The 12,448-nt window shown below is 34.9% G+C and overlaps 1 protein-coding gene across 1 annotated transcript; it reads right to left on the minus strand.

Moving 5' to 3' along the window:
• Positions 1-7,568: 7,568 nt before the first annotated feature.
• LOC137733134 (trihelix transcription factor PTL-like) lies at positions 7,569-10,346 on the minus strand. The gene is made up of 2 exons (XM_068472293.1): positions 9,901-10,346; positions 7,569-9,088 (listed from the first exon to the last, which is right to left on the minus strand). Exons 1-2 carry the CDS (start codon positions 10,344-10,346, stop codon positions 7,834-7,836), a joined length of 1,701 nt encoding a protein of 566 aa, XP_068328394.1. The 3' UTR covers positions 7,569-7,833.
• Positions 10,347-12,448: the final 2,102 nt, after the last annotated feature.

The following is a 12,448-nucleotide window of genomic DNA, read 5'->3' on the forward strand; positions in this document are numbered from 1 at the left end:
CTTGAGTACAAATTTTTCTTCGAACTTTTTCAACGGTTCACACGAGACAATTCTCAATTACATGATTAATCACATTTCAGAGAAGTTCAGCATGTCTGCTGATGGTTTTGCTTTAATCGGCGCATAATTATGGTCAATATCGTGTTTGGTTTGGTAACTTTCCTCCTACAATAGTTTATCGGTAATGATAAATAGATCAAAATATTAAATCAAATGATGAGTTAACAATAAGAAATAAACACGTTACTCAGCATGTAGATAATAATCTAATCATAACAATTATATCATCTTGTTTACAAAATTTAGTTTAAAAATTTAATCTTCTTAATATTACTCTAGTTTATAATTTACTTTTAATAAGTTTGGTAATAGAATTCGTCGAAGATCAATACGTCACAAACTATATTGGGATTGTTTATGAGACATAGCAAAGGAATTTGTTGGGAAAACGAAATGGACATGAATAAATAAGAGTAATAAATTGGTGATGACAAATGGTTGAGTGAGTGCTGCTATATTATGGATGGGATGGGGATGGGGATGGGGATGGACACAAATTTATGGAGCAGAATCGGTCAAGTCTGTGGGTTTCCTTAAATCCGCTAACTATTTGTTGGTTAAGGGTAAGTTGTGTGTTGTGTATCCTTGCAGTTGCTAGTTTTGAGTAGAGTAATGTTAGAGAAATCAATTTTTTAAAATCAAATGATGTGTCACCAATAAGAAACAAACACGTTAATCGACATTTAATTAATAATACAATTACCTACAACCACAATATTTAGTTTGCAAATTTAATTTTAAAAAATTTGATCTCCCTAGTATTACTCTTTTGAGTAACTTGTGGGTTGGATTTTGATTTGCAATTCAATGTTGTTTATGTGAAGCTTGACTCTACCACATCTTCTAGAAACATCTTTAAATGTTTAAAAAGAAAAAAATTTCAGAAGTACTTTTAAAGTTCGTTGGGAAGTGCTTTTAAAATAACTAAGAGCGCTTTAATTTAAGTGTTATAGATAGGGAAAAGTGAGAAAGAGATAACTTTTACTGGAGATAGAAGTGGAATGGATGCAATGTATCACACTGTTTATTTTTCGTAATTGTCTCACGCAAATGATGCGGGTAAAGATGGTGATAGGGATTTTACCACTTGCAAAAGTAGAGATAAAAATACTTAAAAATACTTGCAAGAGTACAAGGTTATCGTAGTATAGCGGCTCAAGCAAGGTTGTTTTCCGCAGGGATTGAATGAATAATTTATGTTAAAACCAAATCTTAATTAATTATTTGAAAACAAAGTTTAGAAAAAGGTGATTTAATGACCTAAAATATTAAAAACGAATTTAATTAAAAACAATTAAATAAATTGAGAAAGTAAAGAAAACCAAAAGAAAATAGTTTTGTAATCTATTTAAGTACTAGGGTTTCGCCGTAACCTTAACAATCATACATAGTTCTTCCAATTACTTATGAATTACACATGCATATTTTGAAGGTTAGATTTCCTAAAGTACGCCCTACTTGGAACCTCCAACATAGAACGTATATCTAACATGCACCTGTCCGTGGCGTCTAGATCGAATATGAACATGCAAGACTCATTAAGTTTTGTGAAAACCTTTTGAAAAACCATACAACCCTTAAGACATGTCGTCCATCTTAAGAAGTTACACATATTAACCACAAGAAGCCATTAGCAAATTCAGGGGCAGCCCTCCGCCAAAATTGCATCAAATTACTTTTCTAAATATCCTAATGGTGGCCAATCATCAAGACAATTAGATAGTTTAAAGCACAATGATTAATAATTCAAAACTTGCGTGCATAATATCATAAGCAAATTAAAAAGAAACTACATATTCTTGCTAAGGCTCGTGGCCTCGCCCTAGCAAACGAAACTAGTTACTAACAACCATAAAACAAAATATTATTAAAAACATGGATAGAAAGCACCTTGAGAATACAAAGTAATGCGTTCTCTCCCCCTTATCTCCCTAATGGCTAAAAAACCTTATTTATACTACTACAAAATAAAATTCTTCCTATAAAAGGACTTAGAATAAAATAATAAAACAGAAAATAAAAGGTCTCCTATTTGAACTAAAATTCAGAGTTCTCTGAAAATTAATCTTTTGACAACCAAATAAACTCCGATTTGGTCTCAAAAGGTCTTTTTTTAAAAGCTAAAGACGTCCTCAACAAATCCTCAGAGAGAATCTTCCTCAAAATATGCCATCTTGACCTTCAAAATACTCAAAACGTCCAAAAACATCAATCTGGGAAAGTTAGGCACTGGACCTTTATTTCATCGCCACGGTCAAAAGGCTTGGTAGAAAATTCTGATACTTTGATACAATCATCTTGAAAGACTCATGAACATAATCCAATTGGAATCACTCCAAAATTCATCCGTTTGGTTACTTTTTGCACCAGAGGAAGTCGAATGTCCTATATTAAAAATATATAACAAAGTATCAAAATTCTACCAAAATAACTAATAAACTATAACTAAGATTAGGGTAAAATATATAGTATAATATCGACTCATCAGATGGGAAAGGGATATTGGTATTATTGCTTTCGATCTTGATATTATGTATTGTTTGATCATACATTGCATGCTCTTTATATAGAGCAATTTAAGTGCAAAAGTCTACAAGGAAAATTAATACATCTTGAAAAAATGCCATGCAACAACAAATTATGACAATACTACTATTTCTAGTCCTTTTTATTTTTCACTTTTGGTTAAACCATGTGGGTATTCAATTCCCATAGTTTTTACAACATTAAATGTTTTTTTGGATGAAGTATCATATTTGTTTTTCTTACATGTCATTTAAAGTGTTTTTCTAAAATCCACTTGAATTTTTACTAAATATCACCCAGAGTAATGCTAGGGAGACTGAATTTGTAGACTAAGTTTTGTAAACTAAATGATATGGAAGTTGATAATTGGATTATTACTTAAAAGTTGATAAACGTGCTCATTTCTTATTAATGGTACATTATTTAGTTTGCAATTTTAATTTATAAATTTAGTCTCCCTAGCATTATTCTATTACCAAAAACACTTACACTTCTAAATGAGTACTTAACTTTTTCGGCTAAATATTGTCAAAATTGCTTTTTATAATCTAAAAATACTGTCAATTGTTTTTAAAAGACAATGATTCTCTCCCCTCCTTTCACATTCTCTATTTTGTTTTTCTCCTTCTATAAAAAATTAATATAAGACGTTGACATGGCTTAACATTTAATCATTCAAATAGGAAGAGAGGGAAGATGAGAGAAAAAAAGAGAGGAGATAATCCTATTCTGTTTTTAAAAACACTTTCATACTGCTTCTTCGAATATTGGGCCATTTAATCAAATAGGCCTCTATAATTTAAAACCTGCAATCCCATTCTATAAGTCCAAGTCTTATCTAACGCGACAAATGGGCCGCTGCAAATTCGGCACAATTCGTTGTGCCCCATTCATAGTGTCACAAGACATGTGTGGCTAGTGGTGGAATCGAATAGGTAACTGAAATGTAAGGCGAAATCACAAACCAACGAACACTTGTAGGGACGAGTAAATCGCAACCGGCACTGACACGGCCAAGTCAGTTTACCCACTTTTAGTTAACGGATTTGGTCGACCGGAAGAAATCGATAGAGTTGAGTTTTTCGGATGATTTAGGTGAAGCAAAGAGGGGAGGACAGTATTACGAACCCATTCTCAAAGCTTGCAATTGCTCTCCAAACAACAGTCCTGGTGGCGATGAGAAGGAGAGAATAGAGAGGAGACCAGAGGAGACGATTATGGCATTGTTGTGCACATGAATATGTGATGTAAATGACATTCATTTTCTTCTTTTTGAAAAGGATTGAAAGATATTACGTCGAATCTTAAGATACGTACAAAATTAATGCGCGACATCAAGATGTAACGGTACAATAAGTACGAAGAGTTTATTAAAACTTATACATACATTATATCAGAGAATTAACGACAGTTACAATAAACACTAGTTCAACAATGAATTGAGGCATTAATCTAAATATAATAATAAAAGGTAACAAACCCTACTCTTAGGTGTTACTGCCAGCATGCTAAACCACTCTCAATCCCTCAGCTCGAACCCCTGATCTAAAACTTTGCAAGAAAGACTGCTACATTATGGGGAAGTGTATCATGTTACACAAAATACCTGATAAGCTATGAAACTTGTGAAATGACATACAATAACATATAGTTTACAACCAAAATGGTACAAAAGCATGCAGTCTCAATTCCTAATTTAGCACTTGACACAATTCAAATCACCAACACCAGTTTTATTCCCTAAAACACAATCACATGCTCTTCCTTTTACTCATATGATCCAAAGAGCAAGTTTTGAGATTTTTTTTTTTTTTTAAGTAAAATGAAAACTGAACATTAAATGAATATATCAAGTTATCAACTGCCCTTTTAGACCATCTTCAAAGGAGCTGTCAAAATGTTCAAATTAGCTTTAACAATCATAAAAGGCAGAAACAAAATTTTCCAACCGATAAGCTAAATCTGATATGACATGACATGGAATAACAACCCACACCCTTGCTGTCAAATTTGATAGCAACGTCAAATATTTTTAATTCATTGGAGCATCTCCAAAGGAAATGTCAAATATAATATGTCAAAATTTTATTTGGTAGCTGATGTGGCAAATTGAATACAAGTGCCAAATTTTCTTCTTTTCCAATAGATATGTCAAATATTTATTTTATTATTTTATTGGGCTTAGAGTTACATTAACTATTAAAAAAAATCAAAATTAATGGCAGTCTTTATTCTATTGGGATCCATGTATTAAAAAATTTATTAAATATATTTGACTTCTTATTTGTTTACTGTCAAAAAAGTAGCTAAAATGTAAGGAGTCAAATTACTTATATGCACATTATATATGATATATTCATTAGAGAACACCTAAAGTCTTTTAATTTTATTTGGTATATTTGAGGAGATGGTCTTATTAAACACTTTTCCCTGTGGCCTATCGACCTTTTTCATAGCAAACTGAGAAGCACAAAAAAAAAAAAAAAAAAATCATCTTCTTCATCTCTGTATCCTTTCTTCTATCTCTGCATCCTGCCGAACCAGAAACAGAATCAACGCGACAATTTCATCTTTCCGATCGGTCGATTCGATTCCCCCATTTAAATAGAAGCTATGGAAGCTACTCTTCCACTCTCTCTGCCCAAACCCGTGGCCATCTCCTCTCACCAATTGAGGTTTTTGAACCACCATTCCAGCCCACGAACATGTTGTTCACAAAGATCCCCCCAAAACCCTTCTCATCGCCCTTTCTCCCTCTTCGTCGTCGTCTTTTCTCTCTGCACCTCCGCTCGATGACTTACAGTGTCGACCGGTCAAGGTCGTCTCCACCGTCAAGATGGGATTTGGGGGCCTCCAAAGAGGTGGGGTGAGGTTTGGAATATCGCGAAGGGTTGGGGTTTGGGTCAACAGGGAAGAAGAAGCGGAAGGGGCTGTGATTGTGGAAGTTATTGATATTTGTAAAATATAAATATAAAAAGAAAATAATGTAATAAAATAATAGTTCAATTTAACATATGAAGTAGAGATTAAAATTTTAAAAGATGTCAAATTATAATATAGGCTATTAAATTTAAATTTTATGTTTAAAATTTGATATCTTTTTTGAAGATGTTCTTAATAATTAAACTCATGATTATTCAGGTTGGATCTTCTTCTTCCTTTTCTCTATTTTTTTTTTTTTTTTTTAAAGAGACTTTCTTTATAATAAAAATCAAACAAAACGCATAACACACTGCAGAGTTCAAATTGGTCTAAAATATGTGAAGAAACCCTTTTAGCTCCTGCCTCCTGGTAAGATAAATCTAAAGCTTATTTTATTACTACCTGGGATTCTAATGGTAATAGAAAAATTCTGCAGAATTCTTGGTATCTGCGTTACGTACATACATATCAAAGGGTTCATGCGGCTGACCCAGCCTGGGCGAGCTGCTGATCTGATCTCCATGAAAGGACGGTTTTTACCGTTGGTGTTCCCCTGCCCGGGTAACGTATGGCTTCAGTTACCCAGTAAATAAACAAAATTTATTTACTTACAATGGTGTGAAGGTACATGCTGCCATGAATCCATGCATGACTTTACTGTCAGTAAGTCAGTGTCTGATGACCAATGTGTCTCTACTATTCTACTGTAAGATGTAAATTGTGAATATAAGCAATTAATTGGGTACATGCATGCAATTGCAAGAAACCTTAATTAAGGTATTGAGCATATGTTCTGAGAAGCTGACTCTGTTGATAATTTTTTTTTACATAATGGGTTTATCGGTTCTTTTCTCACTTTCTCCATGAGTTTTCAAAATATTGTGGTTTCTTGTTCGATGTTTAATCCATGACCTTTGGTAGCCCTAGGTTTGTGGATGTTGATCAATTTGTTTTTGGCAACAAACCATAAAAATTCCTAAGGAAATAATCAGGTTAAACCAAATAATCGTGGTGCATGCAATTAAATAAGTGAGATACCGACACATGAGATTATCATTAGTTTTATTATCGATATTACTAAAAAGCAATCAAATATAAATAAATACAAACAAAAATATTGACAATGTACTAATTAAGTATTGATCAACGTAATTGGTAATCGATATTAAGCAATTTATTCCCAACACTTTAGAACCTAAATCAGAAGTACACGCTCTAAAACAATAAAAATAACAAACCCAAAATAAGGAGCATGTACTTTTTTCGAAATGATAGTATATATATGCTATAAATCCTGATGATTCTATATCAAAAACTTTTACAAATACGTATGAGTAGGAATTTGTTTATAACTATGTACAAACTTCATTAAGAATCCGAGTGCAACGCAGTATCAATTTCATTAAAAACTCGAGTGCAACGCAGTAGTTTTTTTTTTATTAGTAACATAATCAAATTTTCATAAAAACCCCAAGTACGTCCTTCTTGCATAGTGGTTCTTATGTTAAGAGTGTGTGTGTGTGTGTGTGTGTGTGTGTGTGTAACTAACTAAACCCCTAGTGCTCTTACATATCCATTTTAGAATTAATGCTTGTGAAGAAGCAACCACGTATGTACATGATGTTCTAGAATACTTAATTATCTATTTGTACAAATGCTATTAGAAAACATTAATTATATATCTTGAAGGAGTTTTGCAGTTCAAAACACAAATAGTTGAAGCACTTTTGGTACTGTCAAAACACTCCCAAACAAGGCTAAAAACAAAAGGGTCTTCAGACTCTTCAGTTGAAAGACATATATAGTATCAATTAGAATTCACAAACCTGCAGTCTGAACCATGAAAAGTACTTTTTTAGACAGCTGCTTGTGTAATTCTCATTTTTCTCCCCGGCTGTAATTAATCACGCTATACAACATGATATGTAGTCAAAGTGACTTTTTTTTTTTGGGTTAAGGAACCTTGCTTGATTAGGAACACATCCATTCAGGAAGCAAATTAATCAACAAAGACCATGAGGAAATAATCCTACACTTTAAACTTTTAATAAAAGGCCCCCCAATCAATGCTTTTTACCTGGACAAATTAGAAAAGCACTTTCTCCAGAAACAAAACACATTGGCAAAACTCTACGATAAGAATTAAGTCACATATTTACTCATAGAGAGAACTCAAATAGTCTCTTTAATTAATTAATTACCTTGCTCTAAACTTAGACCTGGTTCTTTTCCCCTTGCTGATGAGCTTCACAGTTCCATACTGGTTCTTTTTCACCAGTATAACAGATGTGTGTCACGTGTTCAAAAAATGCATCACCTGTCCAATTAACGGTTGTCACATGGTGAGTTGGTTGCATGAGAGTATCTCTCATCCCACAGGTTTTCTCCTCCATTAAATGGAATGTGCAACGAGCTAGAGTTCACATCCATATTAGAACACAATGGTGAAAGTCCCTCATCCATTTGTTGAACTCCCATCCCATCCTGTCTTTGATTCCAAACTTCCTGGCCTTCTTCATAACAAGACATCTGACTAAAGTACATGTTATTAGTCTTCGTTTCTTGTTTGTGCATCTTGTTCCATTCTGTTGTCATTCTAAAACAAACACTTATATTCTCCCATTTCTCTTTACACTCCCCTCCACTCCTTGTGTAGCCCAAACTACCCATTTTTGCAGCTATCTCCTTCCACACTCCCTCCTCCTTCAGATACTCACTTTCTTGGGATGTGGGTTCCGAGCTAGTCCTCAGCTGTATTAAACTTGCAACTTCATGTTCAGTCCATCTAGGATAATTCTTTCTGTTATCATTACCAGTTTCTTTTGCAATATCGTCCTTGCCATTGTTGTTGTAAGCTCCTTGGCCTGTATATTTGCTTAGAGCCTCCATTATCGCCGCATCTCGAGTTTCAACCCATGCTCTCTCCTTAGCCCAAAACTCATGCACTTCTCGCTCATACATGGCCGCCTCTTGCTTCCTCCATTCTTCTTCCTTAGCTATCCTCTCATCCGCACTATCTTCAATACTCTTTACCATCTTCTCCATCAATTCCTCCTGGGTCTTTATTACCTTCCCCACTTGTGAGCTCACAAACTCCTCCACCTTTGCTTTCCATTTCTTCTTTACCTGGGTCGCATAACTTTTATTCTCGTTCTTAAGGCTCTCCATTGACTGATTCATCATGAAATAACCAATAGCTGAAAGTGACTCATTGTCGTCGTTGTTCTCCGAGGATGGGTTTTGATCAAATTCAGTTGAGTTATTGGAACTAAGGCTCTCGCAGCTTATAATCTTTTGGTCTTGCACAACTACTTCTTCTTGGTTTTGATCTCGGTCAAAACTGCCACTTGGAGTAGTGTGACAAAGAAGAGGGTTTGATCTACCGTAAATGGAGGACAGATTGCTACTTTGATGATGATCTCCATAAATTGCTTCAAGTTGACGAAAGAACCTATAGTGCTTCCCATCTTGCCTCCCAGATTTCCCTTCCTTGGTTTTCTTGTAGTACTTGTACAAGTTCTCAAACTTTTCTTTGCATTTCTTCCCAGTTCTCTGGAATCCATGTTCCTCAGCCATTATCCTATACATCAAGAAAATAGAACAACAGGAACAAATTTTAATAAAATTATAGACAAAATATTCATGTACTTAATTTCTCATATCCTCAAAATATTAAATTAAGATAGGATCGTGTAGAAATTATATATTGTTATATTATCAAGATAGCCACACTATTCCTTCCTTTATATAGACTATAAGTCATTGAGATTACTATATATTCAGCTAGAATTTTCAGTTTAAGAATTTCAGTTAATTAAGGTGTAAATTAATAACAGTATTCCACCTTACATCGATGTCGTATGAAATGTATGGCCTTTTTTAGGTGTTAAGCAGATTCCATTGCCCTAATTGAACAAGAAGGCCTCTCGACGAGAAAACTACTCTCGGTCTTGGAACAGTCAATTTGCATACCAAAACCAGAAAAAGAATAAAAAAAGAAGACCTGGGTCGATCTCTAGTTAACTCAAATACTTTGTCATTTTCATGCACTAAATTATCTCAGAAGATCAAACATTAATTCATCAAAAAGCCTGACAGTATCTAAGAAAATAACATTACTATATGAAACAATAAGTAGGCTAGCTAGGATTTCAGAAGTAAAATAAATGAAATTTCACACTTTCAATTTCTTTCTCTTCTGTTTATGTTGAAATAAAAATGAACATCCATCTTAATTAATGAAAAAAAAATGACAAATATTACAAGAAATTAGAAAGAAGAAAACACCTCAGCTGGTTGTAGTGACCTCATTCTCCATATATTTTGTGTTGATGAAAAGAATTGAGAAGAAGTTAGTATATACAAATTAAGAACAGAAGCAATAGGATATACCTAGAGACTTCATCCCACAGGGGTCCTTTCTGATTAGTCTCCTTGAACTTGGAATCAAGAGCAGATCTAATCTCTAAAAGAGTAAGAGTTTCTTGTCTTGGCCACCTACTATTATTATTATTTGCTCCATCAATATTATTCCATCCATGCTCCAACTCTATCCCATACATCGCAGCAGCAGCAGAAGCATTACTACTAATAGTAATACTAGGATGACAAGCAGTTGTAGTGATCATACTAGTATAACGATGATGGTCGAGCAAGCCAGCAGCTGCAACAATCTCACTGCCTACCAATATGGGGTGGTGATGATAATGGGGCGGCGGTGGCGGTGGAGGCGTGAGATTGTGGTGTACTGAAAATTGCTCTGGGAATTGTAAGGGCTTACAAAACTGGGTTTTTGAGGCCATCAGATGCCGGAGATCTGGAGGTCCATAGTCATCCATATCCCTAGAGAGAGAGAGAGAGAGGGGGGGGGGGGGAATTTGGCTAGCAGTAATTAACAGTCGCAGTTATTCATTGGCGAAAGAGCTTTTGCTTTTTAGAATAGAGGAGAGAGAAGGGAGGGAGAGGGGGACCAAGATTTCTGTGTGCATTGCAGAATGTAAGCTTTTACCATTGGAGACAGGATCCGAGTCTAACGCAACTTTCGTCACTCTTGCATCACCGTCACTCTGTGGATGTGAGAAAAAAATTATAAGGAGAATACGTAATGACAGATGGAAAAGCATTCCATGAGAGAGCATGAAATCCCTGTTCTGTACCATGGGATTGCGAACAGTGCCACCCGTGTGTGGTTTTTACCTTTTCAGTATTTGACTGGCCATCCACCCATCTTTACGGTTTTACCCTTCTAGGGTTCTAACTTCTGTCTAGTCAATTAGCCATCTGCACCACCTTAGTTTAGTGCTGAGAGCAGTGCCTTCGAGCATCAGGTGAAGAAAATTGAGTTTTCACTGTAAAGTCAATTAGCAATATAAGAAGTGTTCCAATTTTTTGTAAGCCATTGCATGGTCTCCCCTCTCATCAATGTGAGATTCATTCTCAACGTGCCCCCTCACGTGTGGTGAATTTTCAAGCCTAACACGAGGACAACACAACGGGGTGACGTGAAGCGCATGTGGCTGTTTAACTTCACACATGGGACAATCTATTCTGATACTATGAAAAAAGTTGAGGTTTCACCATAAAACCACTTGGTAATATCGAGAGTAGCCAAACCTCTTTAAGCCTTTGCATAATCCCTCATCTCATCAACATAGAATTCATTCTTAACACCACTAGGTCTTCCATTTTCACTTAAAATCTCAAACCTTAATGTGTCTTGTTTTAGTAATACCATCTGACTTGGACATACTCTTTAAAATAGGTGAGTCATAATAACATTGTATACATGATCAACGGTGGGTTATGTGCTTAAATACATTGTCCCCTTGTTTCCTTCTCTATTTGTTTACCAATCATCTTGCTTAGACGGTTGGATTGGTCATCACAACTCTTTTTTTTTGTAGAATTATCAACAATTATTATTGGTGTAGAGTTTGCATATCAGCGGGGTTGCCATTGTCTTTGGTTGGAAAGTGACAGTTCTAGTATTAATTATTTCTGCTCTTCAATCGTCTAATTTTGATCCTCCTTGGCCTCTCCGTACGCAATAGTCTATTTGTTTGGATCGTATTCGGAAAATGACTTTCTACGCATCTCACATATCTCGCGAAGGAAATCTTGTTGCGGACAATTTTGCTTACATGGACTTGTCTTCTCCATCTTTAACATGGCATGATTCTACTCCGATAGCGGCTTGTGCTATTTTGTTTTTAAACTATATTGGCTTGTCTGGCTTACGCTTCTCAAATTAATATGCATGTCGGCATCCATGTTTATCTCACTTTTTTTTTTTCCTCCTAACTTTATGGTGTTGTTTGACTTGTTTGTTAGGTTTAGACTTTTAGGTTTAGCCTCTCTCTCTCTCTCTCTCTTCATTCCCTTTGAAACAATTCCCAGATTCAAAGGTTTAAACCTACAAATACTAACATGAATTACATCGTATAACAGCTCAAATTCGGCAAACTGACCAAGCACTCTAAAATCTATAATTTACATCCTATTTTGCCTCCCAACCTTGTATCAGTTAGGAGTAGGAACAACCATCTTTTCGGCTCACATGGCAAAGCTTTTCCAAGCGCATATTTGAATCAGACTCCACATTTGAACAAATCAACCAAAAGTGGTTTTTTGAAGGCGGATGGATACTTGCGAGCAATATTCGATATTTGATTTTACCACAAAGGGATTGTGGGTGCTCCTTTCACAGCTGGACATCACCATCAATCATTTCAGCTTTTATACGTACGTCTTTGATCAAATATTGGTTTACCATATATGATCCCAGAGGGAAGAAAACATAGGCCTCTTTATTTCTTATCTTTATAACAGTAATTTAGTTCTAAACAATATTTGAGGCAGTAGTTCCAACAATAATCTTTCATCTCTATTATGTTAATTAATGCATAAGTTCCTAAACGATAAGGAGTTCTTATTTAAATTA

Source organism: Pyrus communis, chromosome 5 (assembly GCF_963583255.1).
Source record: "Pyrus communis chromosome 5, drPyrComm1.1, whole genome shotgun sequence".
Classification (NCBI taxonomy): domain Eukaryota; kingdom Viridiplantae; phylum Streptophyta; class Magnoliopsida; order Rosales; family Rosaceae; genus Pyrus; species Pyrus communis.

What these genes read in the sequence shown, in the direction of transcription:
- LOC137733134 (XM_068472293.1), bottom strand. Translation starts at nt 10,346, where the DNA reads ATGGATGACTATGGACCTCCAGATCTCCGGCATCTGATGGCCTCAAAA. An exon ending in CTGTGGGATGAAGTCTCTAG is followed by an intron (nt 9,089 to 9,900) that starts GTATATCCTATT and finishes CTTGATGTATAG; the next exon opens with GATAATGGCTGAGGAACATG.